The sequence below is a fragment of the Podarcis bocagei genome (genome assembly GCF_964188305.1).
Source record: "Podarcis bocagei genome assembly, chromosome: 7".
In the NCBI taxonomy this organism is placed as follows: Eukaryota; Metazoa; Chordata; class Lepidosauria; order Squamata; family Lacertidae; genus Podarcis; species Podarcis bocagei.
Window position 1 is genome coordinate 90,721,961 of NC_138132.1, and position 22,534 is coordinate 90,744,494.

Consider the following 22,534-nt stretch of genomic DNA (forward strand, 5'->3'; position numbering starts at 1 on the left):
TCCGGAAGGCACTACGTTGGCTTTATAGGCATGGACCTTGGCAGCTAGAAATGCCCCAATACAGCTTTGTCTGTTGCAACCTATCCTGTCCCCTTGGGTGAGCCTGTGGGCTGAATATCTAGGAATTCATCAGCATGCAATACATTAACCAGCGTTTCTCCAATTTGGGTCCCCAGCTGTTGTTAGACTACAACTCCCATCATCCCTAGCTAGCAGGACTAGTGGTCAGGAATGATGGGAGTTGTAGTCCAACAGCAGGTGGAGACCCCAGTTTGAGAAACATGGCCAGAGGTGGATGTCCTAAACCATGGCTGGGGAACTCCTAGTCCTGTTGGGCTCCCAATTCCAGTCATCCCTGACTACTGGCCAGGCTGGGGCTGATGGAGCCCTGCTGTGTCTGGAGGGCCATGGGTCCCTTGCCCCTGTTCTAAACAATGCTTTTTATATCTTGCGGAATAAAGAATAATATGATACTTTATCATGTTACTTGTTTACAGGTGTTAAGATTAGAGCCTGCAGAAGAGAAGCATCAAAAAGAAAATGGTCAAACCAGTTTCTTTTGTTAATACCCTGGCATATTTCCTTTGGTTTTTATTTACTGCATTTCTACCCCTCCTTTTTCTCCATATAGCTCAGTGATGGAACCTGCATTTTCAAAACTCCCCCGCTGTCTGCAATTCTAAAAGGTAAACAGAAAATTGAACATCTCATTATGGTTGACTCTTGATATTTCAGAAATCCTTACTGAAAGTGAAACTTATCAAAACTCTAGAAGTGAACATGCTGCCTTGTAGTTCTTTAGAAATATTATTAAATTGGCTTAATATAATTTCCTTGGGGCAGAGAATTAATTTAAGCTTTAGGAAAAGTGTGGCTGATGATTTAAGTGGGACCTCTAAAGGCTGAAGCATTGGAAATAATAATTACTAGCAGCCTCAATTAATATTTGCAAGAGACTTAGCAGATACCTGAAATGAAATTGATTGTGAACAAAGTTGATAGTGAAAGTAAGATATGGTATTAGATGCATATGTTAATTTGTGGGTTTGCAAGCAGTCTCTGTGAGTTGTTCTCTGGCATTTAAGACAGTTTTTCCCAGGCTACTGTGGATTGGTGGTCTCCAGGGAAGGGGTAATCAGCAGTAATTAAAAAGGCAAGGGAAAAGAGGATGAAATAAAGAAGCAAAAGGATAGTGGGAAGAAACAAAGTAAGCCAAACAGGACCTTGAAAATCAGAGAAAGAAATGACTCTTCTCCCCATTAAGATGAGCCAGTGGGAAGTGACTTATGAAAAGCAGGGACATAGGAAGCAGGGACAAAGTCAAACATGGGTCGACTTAACTCAGTCTTGTATACACTGACTGGCAGCAGCCCTACCTGGAGTTACTGGGAATGGAACCTGGGACCGTCTGCCTGCAAAGCGGGTGTTTTGCCACTGAGCCATGGTCTTTCCCCTCTGTATCTACCACGTTAAGTTGGTTGGTGCATCACTATTCAGTTGGTAGGTAAAATACCTGATCTTTCATGTTTCATCCTCCTGGGAGGGGAGAAACTTGCTCCAGATGCAAAAGGAGGACAGGAGGGGTTCCTTACTCCTTATTAAATAGCTACATCGTGGAGGTGATCAGAGGAAGGTTTGCTTTCCACATTCCTCTGTGGCAAGAAGCACATGCTGAAATTTCTTCTTCTGTTTGTTAAAAGATGCAGGACCTCCGCTATCCTCCCTTGCACTTGATTTGGCCATCTTAAAATGGGGAAGGTGGGGAAAGGAAAAGGATAAAGATGCACACACAAAGAAAATATTGATGGCATCATCTGCAACAACACCCATTGTATTCCACATAGGACAAACAGGCCCATCTCTAAGCAACTGAATATGTGGGCATCAGAAGGGGCAATATATATTTGTTAAAATGGGGAGAACATTTCAGCCTCTCACAATGCTCAGTACCTGTCTTTTAAGATGGCCAAACTAAAACACTTGCGGATTGAATCTGCCACTATAGATATACTTAAATCACATTGTACGTGGTATTGGTGTTCCAATGCTAGGATGCCTGTGTTATTTACATACAGGGGTGCCATCATAATTTTATAGGGCTCTTTCTCTCTCTGTGAGCTCATGTGCCTTTATTTGGAGCCAGTGTGGTATAGTGGTTAAGAGCAGTGGACTCGTAATCCGGTGGACCAGGTTCGATTCCCTGCTCCTCCACATGCAGCTGCTGGGTGACCTTGGGCCACTCATACTTCTCTGAAGTCTCTCAGCCTCCCTCACCTCACAGAGTGTTTGTTGTGGGGGAGGAAGGGAAAGGAGAATGTTAGCTGCTTTGAGACTCCTTAGGGTAGTGATTAAGGGGGATATCAAATCCAAACTCTCTTATACTGGTGAATGCTAAAATACACTGATGATGCGAAATAGATGTTAGGAACATAGGAAACTGCTTCATGATCCATTGGCAGAAGGTCCCAGGGTTTCAGGCAGGGTTCTTTCACAGCTCTACCAAGAGATGCCAGGATTGAACCTAGGACTTTCTGAGTGCAAAGCGATGGCCTTTGGCCTTAAATGGGCTGTGCTCTCCATAAAAGCCATCACTATGCTGAAAATATCTCACCTGGTACAGTCTCAGTTCAAACAAGGCAAGTGTGCAGCAGGGTAATTCTGTCAATAGTGTCAGACTTGAAGAAAAACACACACATTCCAGCCAGAAAGTCGTTGGACGGCCTCAGGCAAGACAGCCTTTAAGTTCCCTATTTGTAATGTTCAAATTACGGTGACCTCATAGGTTTATTGTTGGCATGAATGAAATAGAGATTGCCTAGTACTTTGTTCTAGATACATTAAAAAACTACTATGCACACAGTCTTGCAAAATCTTTCATGCATATTCATAAGCATAATGACTTCAAAAGCTTCCAGCCATAAGATGAAATAACTGGCTTCTAGCAAAGAGTTAACTAAAGTTAACTTTTTGCCAGAGGCCAGTTATTTCATCTTAATGGCTGTGGCGTGGTGTAAAAAACTTTAGTTCATCCCACCTTATTAACAGTGCATGAACATTATTCATAACTTTGATTTTGTGTCTTTTTAAAAAGATGCTCAGGCGACTGGTGAAAATATGTCCCATTATAAATGTAAAGAAAACACCTTAAGAAACTACTCTTAAGCCCTGTGCAGAGGGGTAATGAGTGCAGAAATGAAGAGGAGGGAGCGGGGAGTCTTGGGGGCTCCCACCAGTGACCAGTAGGAAGGCAGGGAGCCCAACATTAGGTGGCGCCGGAGAGCCAGTGGCAGGCAGAGCCAACTCAGTCTGGTTTTGTCCCCACCCTCTCTGTTTAAAATAGAATAATTTTATTAAAGATGTTCTTGGGTTACAAAAGTACATGCATTGTCTCTATTTTCAGGTTTCAGTCTTTTCTACAGATCAGTTGCATTCAATGTGAGACATTAATGTTGTACACAGTGTAAGGTTGCAAGAGAAAAGGGGGGAGAGAAGGGGTGGTAAATTTATATTCTTTTACTTAGTGTGGGGGGTTTTGTGTCAGCGTTACTTGGCGAGGTTCTCTTTCTATTCACTTATTATTTTTCCTTGGCAGTGAGAGAAGTTGGGAGGGGGCAGACTGCAGTGAGATTTCTTTGAGTGTATGGGCGGGGGGAGGGACGCGGGTGGCGCTGTGGGTTAAACCACAGAGCCTAGGACTTGCCGATCAGAAGATCAGAAGTTTAGCGGTTCGAATCCCCATTGATCGGTCCCTGCTCCTGCCAACCTAGCAGTTCGAAAGCACATCAAAGTGCAAGTAGATAAATAGGTACCGCTCCGGCTGGAAGGTAAACGGCATTTCCGTGTGCTGCTCTGGCTCGCCAGAAGCGGCTTAGCCATGCTGGCCACATGACCCGGAAGCTGTACACCGGTTCCTTTGGCCAGTAAAGCGAGATGAGCTCCGCAACCCCAGAGTCGTCCGCGACTGGACCTCATGGTCAGGGGTCCCTTTACCTTTAGCCATAATGGAAACCATGGGAGGGGAGTATTGTGCTCAAATACTGCTTGTGGGTTTCCCCCAGGCATCCAGTTGCCCACTGTGGGAAAAAGATGCAGGACTGGACAGGATACTGGCCTTGCATATCTTTGGCCCATCTACCTGCGCCCAGGCTGCCCACATGCAACTCCCGTCCTGTGCTACATCTTTCCTCTGGACCTTTGGAACATGTTGGAAATTGGGTGTAGGGGCAGCAGGAGATCGCCCACCCCCCCTTCATGATCACCCTGCTACATGATCATCCCTTGAGATCTACTACACCCACATGAGCGTAGCCTGGGGGGGGCAGGGGAGCACGTCGGTTCTGCCCCCCCCCAACAAAAGTCCTGACCCTCCCCCCATCAAAAGTCTTGGCCGTGCTTATCCAGCCACTGTCAGAGGTGGGCAATCTCATCCTATAGAATGGCAATGGTGCCCACCAGCGAGGTGCAGGAACCCACCTGGGGCGCGGGAACTAAGTTCCTGTGAGTTCCCCCAGAAAAAAAGCCCCTCTTATAAGTGTTGGCTCCGAGGTCAGACCCACCGAGTTCTGCGGGGCTTAATCCAAAGGAAGGATGTGCAGCCTGCAGATGTGCGCAGCTTTCACCAGGAATCTACTCCCCCGGAAGCGTGCACTGGAATACGGCCTGATCGTGTGCACGCTTACTCGGAAGGAAGCCCCATTCCAGCATTTCACCCGCCGTGGGGCTAAGCGATCGAAAGGCTGGCTGCACCCGAATCCTACGCGCGTTTTTCATTAGCGGTAACGTCTACTCAGCCCAGTGAGCTTTACTCCTAAGTAGGCGAGCACAGGCGTCCAGCCCCATTCTACGCACGCTTACTTGGAAGTAAAGCAGGCCTTCCACCTCCAAGGTAGCGGATCAGCCCCCGCTCTCCTTCCTATCCTATCCTATCCTATCCGGAAGCCGAGACCTGCGCTGGGCGTGCGCCGCGGGGCTGCCTCCGACCCCTCGGGGCTGCTGAGGATCCTCCCCGGGGCGCTTCGGAGAGAGTCTCTCGTCTTCCTTCGGGCGCGGATCGCACGAGAGCGCGCGCCAAGTGTGGCCGGGAGTCGCGCGGCCCGAAGCGCACCCGCGTTTTGCAAGCAGAAAGCCAACGGTAATTCTTGCGCGTGGCGTAACTGGCCTCTTGACTTTACAGGTGCGGAAAAGCTGCCTTCACCTTTGAGGTCAACGCGGGAGCCAGGAAGTTTTTAAATTTGTAGTTGATGTTTGGAGATTTTGCCAAAAAAAGCTCAACAACAACAACAAAGCTCAACTCAGCTTTTGAGTCCGGATTATCAGGTGCCAGCCCCCCCCCGCCCCCCCGGAGAGTTACACGGACCCCCAATTGCAAAGCACTTGACTAGCTGGTGAAGGTGGAGGGAAGGAGCTTTTGTTAGTGCCTCAAGAGACTCCCTTCGTCTTAAAAGGGAATGGGGGGAGGAGGCCGCAGATATGGAGGTGAGGCTCCTTTTAGGTTCTGTGCAGGCCTGCTGGGAATAAGAAACACAACGATGGCTGATTCCTCAGCTTTGGAAATAACAAAAAACACACCTGGCTGTTACTCTGGTCTGTCTCCATCCCTGTGCAAAACTCAGAGCCCTTGAAAAGTAAAGAGAAACAAGGCAGTCTTAGCATTAACAATGGCTGAAAATAATTTTAGGTGCTGTACTAGGTATATAAAAAAGCCAAATTGGGTAACTTTACCTGGCAGCTGAAGGGAATGTTGCTTCAGAGAGAGAGAGAGAGAGAGAGAGAGAGAGAGAGAGAGAGGAAGAAGTCCCATCTTCAGGTGGCAAATATCCTTTTCCTCCAGTTTAGACTCTTGCTGTTGAGTGGCTAAATTCATTATTTTCCAAAGCATACAAAAAGTATAAACATCTGAAGATGAGATGTTGGAATGTTTGCGGCTTTCTCTCACATTCCATTTTAAGACTGTCTAGATGCAGACTCCAGATGTTGCCATATGCCAAAATTTTATTTTGCACCTGCTTCTTTATTTACCAGCTGGCCTGATGAAGAATTCTGGAGAACGCAAACACAGTTTTGTGATATTTTTGTTTTCCGAATGAAGATATTGTTCTAATTTAGTTTTTGGGGTCCCCCCCCTTGGGGCTAACATGGCTGCTTTTTTACTTTTGATGTGACGAAAGTAAGGACAAGCTTATTAATAAGCACAATCCTTTGCTATTTAAATTGATGGGCCTTAAAATGTGCTTACCTTTGTCTGGTTCACTGTTTTCTGGTTTGAGGCCTGGAAGGGGTTGGTTGCAGATGATACCAAATATTTTTCCATATTGGCATAAAAACCCATTGGTTTATATGGTTGGTCCCCTTGACATTCTTGATTTTAATGGGTAGACAAGACCTCTTTTGAGCAGGGACGGCCTGCTCTCTATTCAAAGGAAGAGGCCTCTGAAAGGTTGTTAAAACGCATCAGGTAGGAAGTTTTGAAACCCCAGAGTCTTAAATATTCCAAACAATATAGATTTTTGAAGCAGCTACTGGAGTAGGTGAGGCATTGGACAAAACTGGAATCCTTAACAAGGAAGATCAGTGGGATGGTAATGAGAAGCCCCTCCTTGCTGTCTGCATGGCATCCTTTGTGTTGCCCCTTAAGAGACAAAAAATCGGTTCAGGAGGAGATGATGGTGCTTCCCTGCCCCCACCCTCTGCAAGGGTAGAAGGAGGGGCATGTTTCATTTCAGCTCTTTAGACATTTAAATTTTTGAGGCAGTGATAGAATAGAGTTAAAGTAACAATAGAAATGGCAAAGAGCATATGAAAGAGTTGAGGATTTTGGAATGTCTCTGTTAACTTGAATGTGATTTAATATTTGTATTCTGCTTTTCCAACAACAAATGTTGATCTCAAAGCAGCTCACGGTAGGAACAATAGTATTAAAAAATAACAAACATTGCAATCACTATAATAATATCAAAATCACAGTAGCATATAGAGCAATAAACAGACAAATCCATCATGAAAATTAATACAATATAAACTCTCAGTGATTCGAAATAGCTGTTGAGTTCCCAGGCAGCAGGATCTCTCATAGTTTTTAGCTTTGACTTCTTTTTCACCTTCAAAGAGAGAAATTGATGACTTCTGTGTTGTTCCTTCCAAGCATATAGCGCATGCATGCATGCGTGTCTAAGTGGGGTTGTGCCTTTGGTCTTGCCACTAATGCTTTACCTTTGGTTTCTTGTCTGAAAAGAGAGTCTGCATGCATTCAGTTTTGTATGGGGTGGGCAGCCTTTGCCAACCCGGTGCCATCTGGGTACTCTGCTGCTGGGTTTGATGAGAGCTGCAATCCCACAACATCTGGAGGCTACTAGGTTGGTGAAGTCTGGGGTGGGCCTTCCATTGCTTTGCAGAGGCTCCCCTTACAGTCCATTAAATGCAGTGGCCCCCAAAGCTGTCTCTTTGTCTTCCTCCAGAAGTTCACTGTGTACAGGGTGGGTGGAGGGGAAGGGAACAAGTGGGCTTATGAACTCTTCAGTTTTCAGCTGAGTAGGAAGAGAAATGTTTTCCCTGTCCGATTTCTACAGTAGAAGGAGATAATAGCATAAGAATGCTTAGCCATGATTGCAGCTTTGTGAGGTCAAAATTCATGTTGGTACTTGTGAAGAACAAAGAGCTTTTCATTTGAGTCGGCAAACGGCTTCAAGAAAGAAGGTCCCACACAAGGTGACTTCACTCAGAATGATGCATCCTCCTGCTGTGTAGATCTGACCTGATTTGCACATAATGCTAAGTCAAAGCAGGACTTAACACAAACAAGCACATTTTCATCTTCCCAGACAGAGATTGTGGCCACAGTGTTCCTGTCGCAGGGTGCACTGCCATTGTGCTTTAACATAATGTTATGTCTGGACCTGAGCTCGTGGTTTGTCTACCGGAGGAGTCCCTTCCTATGCTGTGGGAAGTGGGGAACTTTGGAAATAATTTAGAAGGGGATATTTTAAAGAACTTTAAATCTTTAAAAGCTTTACTTTGCTGCATGTTTTGTAACTTTAAATCTCTGCTGGGGCTTTCTCACCAAAGAGTACTTGCTCCACACCTGGATCCAGGCATCCAGGGAATTCTCCTTTTATTCTTACCCCAAATTTGGTATTTACTCCAAATACCAAAAACCAACAGTATCATAGGGACATGGAAGCTATTGATTGATTGATTGATTGATTGATTGTGTTAGTGTTAGTGTTAGGAAAAAAGAAGAGTTTGTAGGCAGAGACTACCCTTCTGAGCAATAGCTGGTAATTGTTGAGGCTCTGAGATTAGAATTTGAAATTGAATGAATGAATGAATGAATGAATTTTATTAATACGGTTACAGACCAGCGTCAACACACACAATATCACAGATCATAAAAAATATCAGAAATACAGAGGACAATATGAATATAACAAGGATTTAAATATAAAAAATTAAAATTAATTATTAGCTTGCCCCCTGTAATTAACATTTAAGGGTTTGGTCATTATGGGATACCACTTGCTTCCTACGATTAATTGCAGACGCATAGAATTTGGCTACATTTAATGTAGTCTTGGGATTCTTGTCCTCTAGCAGTAGTTTTAAACTATGGAGTTCCGATTCTTTCCTGGACTTTTGCAAGACAGGTGTAATAAAAGTCAAACGTATATCCTCATAAAGACGACAACGTAGTAGTACATGTGAAGCAGTTTCAACTTCCAACGAGCCACAAGGGCAGACCCGTGCTGTGTATGGTTTACCCTCAAATCTGCCCTGAAGTAAGGCAGAAGGGAGAACGTTGAATCTGGCGAGGGTAAAAGACCGTCTGTATTTGGGTACCTGAAGACCTGACAGATAGTTAGCTGGAGAGAAACTAATTGTTGAGGCTCTGAGATTAGAATTTGAAATTGGTAATTTAGCAACACTGTCTAAAAGACATTGAAAGTCTTTTTGGGGGAAGGCAGGACTTACTTTCTCATTTTAACAGTCCTGGGGCAGCAAATTCTGAAGCTTAGAATCATAGAATAGAATCATAGAATCCTAGAGTTGGAAGAGACCACAAGGGCCATTGAGTCCAACCCCCTACCAAGCAGGAAACACCATCAGAGCACTCCTGACATATGGTTGTCAAGCCTCTGCTTAAAGACCTCCAAAGTAGGAGACTCCACCACACTCCTTGGCAGCAAATTCCACTGTCGAACAGCTCTTACTGTCAGGAAGTTCTTCCTAATGTTTAGGTGGAATCTTCTTTCTTGTAGTTTGGATCCATTGCTCCGTGTCCGCTTCTCTGGAGCAGCAGAAAACAACCTTTCTCCCTCCTCTATGTGACATCCTTTTATATATTGGAACATGGCTATCATATCACCCCTTAACCTCCTCTTCTCCAGGCTAAACATGCCCAGCTCCCTTAGCCGTTCCTCATAAGGCATCGTTTCCAGGCCTTTGACTATTTTGGTTGCCCTCCTCTGGACACGTTCCAGTTTGTCAGTGTCCTTCTTGAACTGTGGTGCCCAGAACTGGACACAGTACTCCAGGTGAGGTCTGACCAGAGCAGAATACAGTGGCACTATTACTTCCCTTGATCTAGATGCTATACTCCTATTGATGAGGCCCAGAATTGCATTGGCTTTTTTAGCTGCCGCGTCACACTGTTGACTGAGTTTATTACCGTACATCTGTCTGTGACCTTTTATCTGTAAAAGATTAGTTGATGTACATGGGGAGGATGTGCTAATCCCATTTTATGATCCCCACATCCTTCTGAAGTGGGCTAGTAACAGCCAAGGCTATCTCGTTTCCTTGATGGGTGACTGAAGATTTCAACTCTGAACCTCCCATTCTTATCTAGACCTTTTCTGCTATACCACACTGATACTTGCATTTTTTTAAAATAGCAATTTGTATTTTTTCAAAAAAGACAAGGTTACGAATAATAAATAACAGGCACATGATAAAAATCTCCATAATTACAACAAAACAAGATATAACAAGATATAAAACAAATGATGGCATTTAGTCTGATTATTTTCTTTCTCTTCAGAAGCACACTTTCAAATCTTGATTCCTGCTTCACAGTGAAAAGGATTGTAGTGACTTCTCCCCCAGAATTCATAGAACCTGGCTTGGATTGTCTCTTTCATTTAAAAAGTTTAATTTCTGGAAACAGTAATCCAGTTTTTTCCAGGACATGTCTCTTTGTTACATCAATGAGCACAGGAACATCTGGTATGCAGGTGATCAGCTTAGAATGTATTACGACTGTTCTACACAATCATCCCCCTGGGGTTAGGAAAAGATTTTGGAGTGGTCAGTGGGCAAGGAAGCTACATCTGATGTGCATGGAGCTGACTCTAGACCAGTGTTTCCCAAACGTTTTTGGGCAACGGCACACCTGTGTACTAAAAAAAAATCTCGCGGCACACCACCATTAAAGCCCCGCCCCGTGACGTCAGCGCGCAGCGTCACGCCGGGAGGGACGCACAAAAGTGAACGTTTTTTCCCTCGGCAGCTCCTCTCAGCTGCGCTCAATCCGCCTCCGCGCAGGCTGAGGGAGGGAGGGAGGGGCGCGTGTGACCCGTCTCTGCTGGGAGACCAAGCCCAGCGAGACAGAGTCGCGCGGAGGCGCCCAGGCAGCGCTGCCGGCTGCGAGGAGGAGCGCCAGGCAGCAGCAGGAGGCGCAGCCTCTCCTCGCCGCCGCCGCCCCGCCTCTCGCCGCCCGTCTCGCCCGCCTCCCTCCAGGCATCTCGCGGCACACCAGCCGGTGTCTCACGGCACACTCGTGTGCCGGGGAACACCGGTTGGGAAACACTGCTCTAGACTCTAGAGACTATCTGAACATGCAGCAGGTTTGTGAGAAAATACTGTATTTGACAATGGCTTGGGAGAATACTATTATGCTAAGATAGGCACTTATGGCGCTTAGGAAATCGGATCTCCCAGAGTGTGTTTTCTGCTTGTCTCCCACCTTATGCCAGAAGAATAGTTAGTTGCATTTTGATAGAGGATACAAATTGATGGACTTTTTAAGAAATTGCTTTAAAAAAACAACTACTTAAGAATTTTCCCATATTAAAATTTGCCTTCCAAGATCTTTCAGTTTCTAGTGTTTCGTACCATGCTTAACTGCAATTCACATTAAGTAAAAATGAAACAAACAAATCCACATTTATTGGGACTTCCAGTTTAGCAAGCTACAACTTGCTTCATGCAGCCGTTAGCAGCAGATACCACTAAAAGAGTGGACAGGTGACCCATACCTTGGAAAAATTAAAACTCAATTACTGTTACATGCTGTATGTTTGCCTACTGTAACTGTGGTTTGGAAGCTGCAGCTAGTGCAGAATTGTGTGGCTATGTTACTAAGTAGTGTAGACATGCAATACCTTTGGTTACCAGCCCAGGTTTAAGGTCCTAGCCATTTGCGACCAGGTTACCCGAGAATGACTTTTCCTGTACAGACTTGCACAGTGACTGAGATCATAATTGGGGGCATGCCTGGTTGTGCCTGTAGATAATATATCTTGCAGCAGCCAGGAGTACAGCATTTTCTGTGGTGGCCTTCATACTCTGGAGTGGCCTCCCCCAGAAAGAACTTTGATGCAATTTTGGCACAAGCTAAAAACTTTTGTGCTCACCTCAGCATTTGCAGCCTTTTAATGCTAGCCGCTGTAGAACTTCCTGCCTGCTTGATTGAACCTGATTTTAATTATATTCTTATATGCAAGGAAATGCCAGCTGGGGTGTGTGTGTGTGCTCTGCTCTTCCTCTAGCATGTGGGGGGATGCAAAGCAAAACTCAACGTACAAGTGAGAGCAGCTGACCTTGAAGACTAAAGATGGTAGGACTCTGTAGCATACTAGATCCGCAAACCAATACTGAAAGCAGGACTGACTGCAGGAAAAGTGGGGAATTGACTTATCTGATAAGCAGATTGAAGTTGGCTCCCTGAATAAAGGGACAGGATTTTGAGGGGTTCTGTAACTAAAAAGGGACAGATGAACAGATTACCGTATTTTTTTGCTCTAAAAGACTCACTTTTTCCTTCCTAAAAAGTAAGGGGAAATATGTGTGTGCGTCTTACGGAGCGAATGCAGGCTGCGCAGCTGTCCCAGAAGCCAGAACAGCAAGAGGGATTGCTGCTTTCACTGCGCAGCGATCCCTCTTGCTGTTCTGGCTTCTGAGATTCAGAATATTTTTTTTCTTGTTTTCCTCCTCCAAAAACTAGGTGCGTCTTGTGGTCTGGTGCGTCTTATAGAGCGAAAAATACGGTAGTTGATAAGGGTAGGCCCTCCAGGATGGGAATCACAGAATCTTAGAGTTGGAAGGGACCAAGGGTCATCTAGTCCAACCCCCTGCAAGGCAGGAATCCCAGCTAAAGCATCCATGACAGATGGCCATCCAACCTCTGCTACCAAACAGCTCTTACTGTCATAAAGTTTTTCTGAATATTTAGTTGGAATCTTCTTTCTTGTAACATGAAGCCATTGCCTCGAGTCCTCCCCTCCAGAGCAGGAGAAAACAAGCATGCTCCCTCTTCCATGTGACAGCCCTTAAGATATTTGAAGATGTCTATTGTATCTCCTCTCAGTCTCCTCTTTTCCAGGCTAAACATCCCCAGCTCCTTCAAGTGCTTCTCGCAAGGCTTAGTTTCCAGACCCTTGATCATATTTGTTGCCCTCCTCTGCACACGTTCCAGCTTGTCAATGTCCTTCTTAAATTGTGTGCCCAGAAATGGACACAGTATTCCAGGTGTGGTCTGACCCAGGCAGAATACACTAGACTTCTGTTGATGTAGAAGAGTCCTGGACTTTTTTTCTGGATGAATGAAGGGCTCACCAGAAGTGACTGATAAGGGGGTTTGGGGGCCCTGAGAGCACATTGGTCCTAAAACAAAACTGAGAGGAAAGCAGTGAGTAATCTCACAACATATTTTTTATTTTATTTTATTATACCTCTACACACTGCCTTGAAATGTCTGCATAACAGGAGATACATAAATATCTTAATAGCAGCAGTAAATAACTTTGCTTAGCATGTGGATAGGTAGAGAATTCCTCATTATTTTATTCTTTGACTATTCCCAACTAGTTTTTGTAGTTGCTGCCCAGAGGATCGGTAATGCAGTAAATTCAGATATGGAAGATATAATAGGTAGCCTGTGAATATGGAAACAGGAAAATTTTCCAAGACGTGCTCCAAATTCTGTACCCTGCGATTTGAACTAGTAGCTGGGAGAGTTAAGAATAGTTGTGGTCCTCTCTATATATGCTGCTAATGAAATGTAGGTTTCTCATGATTTGAGTTTCTCTTCTTCAGAAGCTGTTGTGTAAAATACCTGCAGACTGTTCTTCTGTGAGTGAATATAGAGACCTGAGTGGGAGAAAGAAAACACTGCAGATAGGATTTTAGCTTTATGCGAGCAAAAAAGGGGAGATAAGGAATGCTGCTGTTGCAGGTTTATGCAAATAGATAGCACGTTTTCTGGACATAGATGCATATTAATTTATACTGCAACGTGGCAAAATTTTAGTGTGAATGCTGAAAGATTTATTTTTCAAGTGCTGTGATTGTACTATAGTTGGAAGTATGTTTTAAAGAAATAAAGAAATTCAGTTTTAGCTCTAAACAACTCTTGATTGTTTTGCTAAAGATCAATTATATGGAACAATGCTTTTAAAATAACCTACTTTAAAATGGATTAAACAGTTTTAGAACATGTTAAAGCACATTTCTAAGACTTCCCATCATTGAGAAACACCATTTTTGCTTCCTAACTACAGTCCTTTGCCTATAGAAAATGCTGGATGCCTAGCGAGCAGGCAGAGCTTTCCAAACTTTTCATGTTGGTGACACACTTTTTAGACATGCATCATTTTGCGACACAGCCATTCAATTTTACTAGCAAACCAAAGATTAAACTAACCCCTTTCCAGCCCCCGGAGGAGCGACACACCTACACACTTACACACTACAGCCGACACACTAACGTGTTTCAACACACAGAAAGCTCTGAAGTAAGGAAAATTGCTTGGTATCCTTGTGTGTGTACGGAGGGATCCAAATGAGGAACTACCGTATTTTTCGTCCCATAGGACGCTCCGTCCCATAGGACGCACCTGGTTTTTTTGGGGGGAAATAAAGGAAAAACATTTTTCCTTTATTTCCCCCCCAAAAGCAGGTCGGGGAAACCGAACCAGGTTGAGGAACAGCGGGATGGCGGCGCTGCACCTCCCTGCTGTCCCCCGAGCTTGTGGGGCTGGCCGATGTCTGTCCGGCGGACGGGGCGCTCTGCTTCAGGGCGCCCTGCGCGCCGGGCGGCAGGCTGCTATCCGCAGCGTGGGGAGCCCTGCAGGGAACTCCCGCAGGGCTGCCTAGGCTGCGGATGTGTTCCTGAAGCCTGGAGAGCGAGAGGGGTCGGTGCGCACCGACCCCTCTCGCTCTCCAAGCTTCAGCGAAAGCCTGCATTCGCCCCATAGGACGCACCCAGATTTCCCCTTCATTTTTGGAGGGGAAAAAGTGCGTCCTATAGGGTGAAAAATACGGTAAGTTGCTGTTGTTGTTATGGTTATGCAGTGCATGTGATCTGTGTGACTAAAAGTTTTGCATTATTCACGTCGGATGCATCAACACTCTTATTTAGTTGGAGATCAGCCTGTTTTAATTGTTAGAGCAACCAGGTAGTGTACATGGTTCCTCAGGAAACAAACAGATTTCAAAATGGCAAATGTGATTTAAATTGATTTTTTTTGCTTGGTGAAATGCAGCACAGTCCTGCGTATGTTTACTCATTAGTAAACCCCATTAAGGGAAATGAAACTTTTTTTTTTTTAAGATAATATTTATTGAGGTTTTACAAACAGTAAAAAGTTTCAAAGTTTAGACTTAAAAGTAAGAACAAAAAATAACTCTAATATAATAAAAAAAGAATTACAAGAATATAAAAACAAAACACATGAAAATTACAAAATAGAAAACAGTTAACACAAAAAGAGAAAAAAAGAAAAAAATCAGTAATTTCATATCTTATTCTTCATTAACTAGCTTCCTGACCTCCTCACACCTCCCCCTTTGTATTCCAGTTCAGATATTTAATTCAGCAAGTCCTTGCCCTCTATCATTTATCCTTACTCAGCATCTCAACCTATTATAAATATATATTTTCCACCATTATCAAACCATATTTACACATTCTTATTAATCTTTTTACCAAGACCGCTTATTTTCAGTCCAACATCCCTTTAACATTCATTAAATTTTACAGTATTTCTGTAAGTAGTCTTTAATTTTTTTCCAATCTTCTTCCACCTCCTCTTCTCCCTGATCTCGGATTCTGCCAGTCATTTCTGCCAATTCCATGTACTCTATCACCTTCATCTGCCATTCTTCCAAGGTGGGTAGATCTTGTGTCTTCCAATACTTTGCAATAAGTATTCTTGCTGCTGTTGTAGCATACATAGAGAGAGTTCTATCCTTCTTTGGCACCAATTGGCCGACCATGCCCAGGAGAAAGGCCTCTGGTTTCTTCAAGAAGGTATATTTAAACACCCTTTTCATTTCATTATAGATCATCTCCCAGAAAGCCTTTATCCTTGGGCACGTCCACCAAAGGTGAAAGAATGTACCTTCCGTTTCTTTACATTTCCAACATTTATTATCGGGCAAATGATAGATTTTTGCGAGCTTGACTGGGGTCATGTACCACCTGTAAATCATTTTCATAATGTTCTCTCTTAGGGCATTACATGCCGTAAATTTCATACCTGTGGTCCACAACTGTTCCCAGTCAGCAAACATAATATTATGTCCAACGTCTTGTGCCCATTTAATCATAGCAGACTTCACCGTTTCATCCTGAGTATTCCATTTCAACAGCAAGTTATACATCTTTGACAAAATCTTAGTTTTGGGTTCTAACAGTTCTGTTTCCAACTTTGATTTTTCCACTTGGAAGCCAATTTTTTTGTCCAAATTGTATACTTCTCTTATTTGATAATAATGAAACCAATCTCGCACTCTATCTTTTAGTTTCTCAAAGCTCTGCAATTTCAAATTGTCCCCTTCTTGCTCCAAAATCTCCCAATATTTTGGCCATTTGGCCTCCATATTAGGCCTTTTCTGAGCCTTCGCCTCCATTGGTGACAGCCACCTTGGGGTTTTATTTTCAAGTAAATCCTTATACCTTGTCCAAACATTAAACAGTGCTCATCTGACAATATGATTTTTAAATGCTTTATGGGCTTTAACCTTGCCATACCACAAGTATGCATGCCACCCAAAGACGTTATTAAAACCTTCTAGATCCAAAATGTCAGTATTCTCAAGAAGTAGCCAATCCTTCAACCAGCAGAAAGCTGCTGATTTGTAGTAAAGTTTAAGGTCTGGCAGGGCAAACCCCCCTCTTTGTTTTACATCAGTTAATATTTTAAATTTTATTCTGGGCTTCTTGCCCTGCCAGACAAATCTAGAAATGTCTCTCTGCCACTTCTTGAAACAATCCATTTTGTCTAAAATTTGTAATGATTGGAACAAAAATAACATTCTTGGCAATACATTCACCTTTATAACAGCAATTCGGCCCAACAAGGAAAGCTTCAGATTTGACCATATTTCTAAATCCTTTTTAACCTCTGTCCAACATTTTTCATAATTGTCTTTAAACAAGTTCCCATTTTTTTGCTGTCATGTTAATCCCCAAGTATTTGACCTTCTTAACCACTGTTAAACCTGTTTCAATCTGAAACCTCTCTTTCTCAATCATTGTTAAATTTTTCTCAAGAACTTTAGTTTTTAACTTATTCAACTTAAATCCTGCCACATGACCAAATTCATGAATCAGTTCTAATACTCTTTTAGTACTAGATTCTGGCTCCTGTAATGTCAATACTAGGTCATCTGCAAAAGCTTTCAGTTTGTATTGTTTAGCTCCAATCATTATGCCTTTAATTAAGGGGGAAATGAAACTTAATCCCAGGTAAGTGTCCAGAGATGAGAGCCTTGCATCATATTTTGGTTAAATTAAGGCACTCCTGTGTCAGAGGCAAGGGTGTCCTTTGTAATCTGCCTGGCCATGTTGCATTTCTCCTCACATAGTTGTGACACCTGTCCTCTCTCTCTCTCTCTCTCACACACACACACACAGAGGGGGAGAGAGAAGTTTGTCGACTCTTATTTCATCGGACATTTTTCAAGAGGTTGGATGGTCATATAATAATAATAATAATAATAATAATAATAATAATAATAATAATAATAATAATAATAATAATAATAATTTATTATTTATACCCCGCCCATCTGGCTGGGCCTCCCCAGCCACTCTGGGCGGCTTCCATAAAAACCAAAAATACAATAAAATATCACACGTTAAAAACTTCCCTGAACAGGGCTGCCTTAAGATGTCTCCTGAATGTCAGGTAGTTGTTTATCGCTTTGACATCTGGTGGAAGGGCGTTCCACAGGGCGGGCGCCACTACCGAGAAGGCCCTCTGCCTGGTTCCCTGTAGCTTTGCTTCTCGCAATGAGGGAACCGCCAGAAGGCCCTCGGCGCTGGACCTCAGCGTCCGGGCAGAATGATGGGGATGGAGACGCTCCTTCAGGTATACTGGACCGAGGCCGTTTAGGGCTTTAAAGGTCAGCACCAACACTTTGAATTGTGCTCGGAAACGTACTGGGAGCCAATGCAGGTCTTTCAAGACCGGTGTTATATGGTCTCGGCGGCCGCTCCCAGTCACCAGTCTAGCTGCCGCATTCTGGATTAGTTGTAGTTTCCGAGTCACCTTCAAAGGTAGCCCCACGTAGAGTGCATTGCAGTAGTCCAAGCGGGAGATAACCAGAGCATGCACCACTCTGGCGAGACAGTCCGCAGGCAGATAGGGTCTCAGCCTACGTACCAGATGGAGCTGGTAAACAGCTGCCCTGGACACAGACTTGACCTGTGCCTCCATGGACAGCTGTGAGTCCAAAATGACTCCCAGGCTGCGCACCTGGTCCTTCAGGGGCACAGTTACCCCATTCAGGACCAGGGAATCCTCCACACCTGCCCGCCTCCTGTCCCCCAAAAACAGTACTTCTGTCTTGTCAGGATTCAACCTCAATCTGTTAGCCGCCATCCATCCTCCAACCGCCTCCAGACACTCACACAGGACCTTCACCGCCTTCACTGGTTCTGATTTAAAAGAGAGGTAGAGCTGGGTATCATCCGCATACTGATGAACACCCAGCCCAAACCTCCTGATGATCTCTCCCAGCGGCCGCATGTAGATGTTGAAAAGCATGGGGGAGAGGACAGAACCCTGAGGCACCCCACAAGTGAGAGCCCAGGGGTCTGAACACTCATCCCCCACCACCACTTTCTGAACACGGCCCAGGAGGAAGGAGCGGAACCACTGTATAACAGTGCCCCCAGCTCCTAGCCCCTCAAGACGGTCCAGAAGGATGCTATGGTCGATGGTATCGAACGCCGCTGAGAGATCCAGCAGAACTAGGAAACAGCTCTCACCTTTGTCCCTAGCCCGCCGGAGATCATCAACCAGTGCGACCAATGCAGTTTCAGTCCCATGATGAGGCCTGAATCCCGACTGGAAGGGATCCAAATGGTTCGCTTCTTCCAGGCGTGCCTGGAGTTGTTCGGCAACTACTCGCTCAATCACCTTGCCCAGGAATGGAAGATTTGAGAGTGGGCGATAGTTGGCCATCGTGGCCGCATCTAAAGATGGTTTTTTAAGAAGCGGTTTAATAACCGCCTCTTTCAGCGGGTCTGGGAAGGCTCCCTCACGGAGGGAAGCATTCACCACCCCACGAAGCCCATCGCCCAGTCCTTCCCGGCTAGCTTTTATAAGCCAGGATGGGCAAGGATCCAGGAGACAGGTGGTTGGTTTCACTCGTCCAAGCAGCCTGTCCACATCCTCGGAGGTAACAGATTGGAATTGATCCCACTCAACTTGACTAGACAGAACTCTAGCACTCTCCCGCCCCGGCCCTGCTCCCACGGTGGAGTCTACTTCTTCCCGAATCTGAGCGATTTTATCTGCAAAAAACTTTGCAAAATCATTGCAGGAGAACATGTGGCCCGTACTGGGCCCCGATGTTGCAGGTGGTTCCGCTAAATTGTGAACCACCTGAAAAAGTCTCCTGCTGCTGTTTTCTGCAGATGCAATAGAGGCGGTGAAGAAATTCTTCTTCGCCGTCGCTATCGCCACTTGGTAGGCTCAACGTTGAGCTCTAACCTGTGTCTGGTCAGATTCGGAATGAGTTATCCGCCACCGGCGCTCTAGCCGTCTCAACGATTGTTTCATTGCCCTCAGATCCGTGGAAAACCACGGGGCTGTCCGGGCTCCATGCAATCGGAGAGGGCGCGTCGGAGCCAAACAGTCAATAGCCCTGGTTAACTCCACATTCCAGCGGGCCACCAGGGAATCAGCTGAAAGGCCATCAACATGGGATAAAGCATCCCCTACCACTCTCTGGAAACCATTTGGATCCATTAAGTGGTGGGGGCGGACCATCCGAATTGGTCCCACCTCCCTGCAGAGGGGATGGGTCGCAGAGAAGTCCAGTTGCACCAGGAAGTGATCTGACCATGGCACTTCTTTCGTTTCGCTTTTACTTAGTGTCAGATCACCACCATCCATAGAGGTAAACACCAGGTCCAAGGCATGTCCACGGCTATGGGTTGGGCCAGACTTATTCAGGGACAGCCCCATGGAGGCCATGCTTTCCACGAAGTCCCGAGCGGCCCCTTGTAAGGTCGTGTCGGCATGGATGTTAAAATCCCCTAGGACGACCAAGCTAGGTGTCTCCAGGAGAACATCCGCCACGACCTGAAGCAGCTCGGGCAGGGAATCCTTGGTGCAGCGGGGAGGTCGGTACACCAAAAGGAATCCTGTACTGCCCCTATTGCCCAACTTCCAGAACATGCACTCAGAAAACTGGGTCTTCCCAATAGGACGCCTGGTGCAAACTAATGACTTCCTAAAAATCACTGCAACCCCCCCTCCCCGCCCACGTGACCTGGGTTGCTGTGCGTAAGAGAAACCTGGTGGACAAGCAGCGGCAAAGACAGGCCCATCTGCTTCATCCAACCAAGTCTCTGTCACACATGCCAGGTCAAATCCTCCATCCATGATCAAGTCATGGATGGCAGTGGTCTTATGAATCATTGACCTGGCATTGCACAGCAGCACCTTCAGGTCATGTGGGTATCCCTTGCTGATTCTAGTATCCATCCGGTCAGGACCAGACCCGGAGGCAGGGATAGTCCTCAGACAACGACTAAACCTGCCCCCTCTGTAATGACATGGTCTAGTCTTAGCGTAGCTCCTCCTCCTACCCGTGATCACTGAGATCGGTTGTCCCAGTGCATCCCCCCCTGTGGAACATGCCCCAGCCATTTTGCGGGCTGGGGCCCACTCCCCGGCAGCCCTGCCCCCTCCCCCTAAAAACAAAATAACACCTTAAACAAACAAACAAAACCAATAAACAATACAAACAAAAAAAATGTAAAAATTACAAAAACATCAAAATAAAAAAATAATAATTCCCCAAGCCCAAACAAACATCAATCCCACCCCCACCCCCCACATACAAAAAATCCAGAGATTTTTTTTTTGAAACATTTTAAAAACACTCTGTGCCTCTCCGCAGTAACAACTGTCCTAGTGAGGCCTGTCAGGCCCCGCCCCGGGCCAGATGGTAAGTGGCAGGGAGGAGCAGGGCCCTCAAGCACTCACTCAGGGAGTCTTCCTGGGCAGCAGGCCGCAAGCAGCACGCAGTCCTTATGAGGCTTCAGGCCCCGCCCCAGGCCAGATGGTAAGTGGCAAGAGCAGGGCCCTCAAGCACTCACTCAGGGGAGTCCTGGGGAGCAGGCCTCAAGCAGCACGCAGTCCTTATGAGGCTTCAGGCCCCACCCCAGGCCAGATGGTAAGTGGCAGGGAGGAGCAGGGCCCTCAAGCACTCACTCAGGGGAGTCCTCCTGGGCAGCAGGCCGCAAGCAGCACACAGTCCTTATGAGGCTTCAGGCCCCACCCCAGGCCAGATGGTAAGTGGCAGGGAGGAGCAGGGCCCTCAAGCACTCACTCAGGGGAGTCTTCCTGGGCAGCAGGCCGCAAGCAGCACACAGTCCTTATGAGGCTTCAGGCCCCACCCCAGGCCAGATGGTAAGTGGCAGGGAGGAGCAGGGCCCTCAAGCACTCACTCAGGGAGTCTTCCTGGGCAGCAGGCCGCAAGCAGCACACAGTCCTTATGAGGCCCCAGGCCCCGCCCCAAGCCAGGTGGTAAGTGGCAGGGAGGAGCAGGGCCCTCAAGCACTCAGTCAGGGAGTCTTCCTGGGCAGCAGGCCGCAAGCAGCACGCAGTCCTTATGAGGCTTCAGGCCCCACCCCAGGCCAGATGGTAAGTGGCAGGGAGGAGCAGGGCCCTCAAGCACTCACTCAGGGGAGTCCTCCTGGGCAGCAGGCCGCAAGCAGCACACATTCCTTATGAGGCTTCAGGCCCCGCCACAGGCCAGATGGTAAGTGGCAAGAGCAGGGCCCTCAGGCACTCACTCAGGGGAGTCTTCCTGGGCAGGAAGGTTTTCAAGAGGTTGGATGGTCATCTGTCAGGGATTCTTGAGCTCTGATTCCTGCATTGCAAGGGGTTGAATTATCCCAAAATTAAGGGCCCGTGGGTGGAGATTTCTGAAAGTATGAACTAGAGGCTCAGAGCAGAGAAGAAGCAGGGCCTCAGGAGGCCTGTGGAGGCCTTGAAGGGAGAGGAGTGCCATCACTATAGAAACGGTAGAGAAATGGATGAGTTTGATCCTGCTAGAAATCTTGTATATGTGCGAGTTTCTCTAGAAGGCTTCACTTGAGGCCATCATGCGTTGAACTTACTGGCCACATAAAACACTGCCGCTGCCCTAAACATGTTTTTATTTTATTACAATTTGGTTGCCTGCTTTTCATGACAGAATGTTCCCTGTGAGGAACAATACCAGCAAAACACAGGAAAATGATACAGTCATTTTGAATCAGTGTGGATGCATGCACCATAGATAGGGGCCGATCCGCGCAGGATCTGAATGCGCCACCCCAAACAAATAGATAAGGATTCAGGCTTGCTCTCATTTTGGTGTGAACTGTGCGTTGTGGCTGCAGTGCCCGCCATTGCCAGGGCATCTCCAGCAAGTGTGAGAGAGTAGGCTGGATGTCTGGAAATGGGGCCCTGAGGGTGGCACCCCTTTAAGTGTTGAGGGAGACAGATCTCCCAGGTGCCAGGACTTCCTGAACTAAGAAACATGGCAGCTGTGTTTTTCCTCAGCACTTTCTGAAGGAGAATCGCAGAATCATGGAAGTGGCTTATGGCACTGCTGTGAGAGAAAGGGAAGGGGCAAAGGAACAGGTTTGAGTTTTTTCATCCACTTTGCCCTATGTAAGAGTACTGTTTTACAATGAGACGCTTGAGGCTTTGGTTATAAGAAGGATTTGAAATCAATTAAGGCGGCAACAGTCCTGAGGGTCTTAATTGCAAATGAGTCATTGAGATAATCACAAATATGTTCTTGGCAA

The 22,534-nt window shown here is 45.9% G+C and overlaps 1 protein-coding gene across 11 annotated transcripts in view; it reads left to right on the forward strand.

The window, feature by feature from the left end:
• Positions 1-634: 634 nt before the first annotated feature.
• Positions 635-22,534, forward strand: part of GPAT2 (glycerol-3-phosphate acyltransferase 2, mitochondrial) — a 72,881-nt gene continuing 50,981 nt past the window's right edge. For 2 of the 11 annotated variants that reach the window (XM_081200927.1, XM_081200931.1), the window contains exon 1: positions 13,842-14,006. In XM_081200927.1, coding sequence (XP_081057053.1) covers positions 13,857-14,006 — 150 coding nt within the window. In that variant the 5' untranslated portion in view covers positions 13,842-13,856. Of the gene's footprint in view, positions 687-5,009; positions 5,132-12,761; positions 12,902-13,841; positions 14,007-15,363; positions 15,383-15,481; positions 15,524-21,573; positions 21,810-22,032; positions 22,156-22,181; positions 22,398-22,534 lie in introns of those variants that run through there. The other 9 variants (XM_081200939.1, XM_081200937.1, XM_081200928.1 and 6 more) reach the window with 9 other exon arrangements.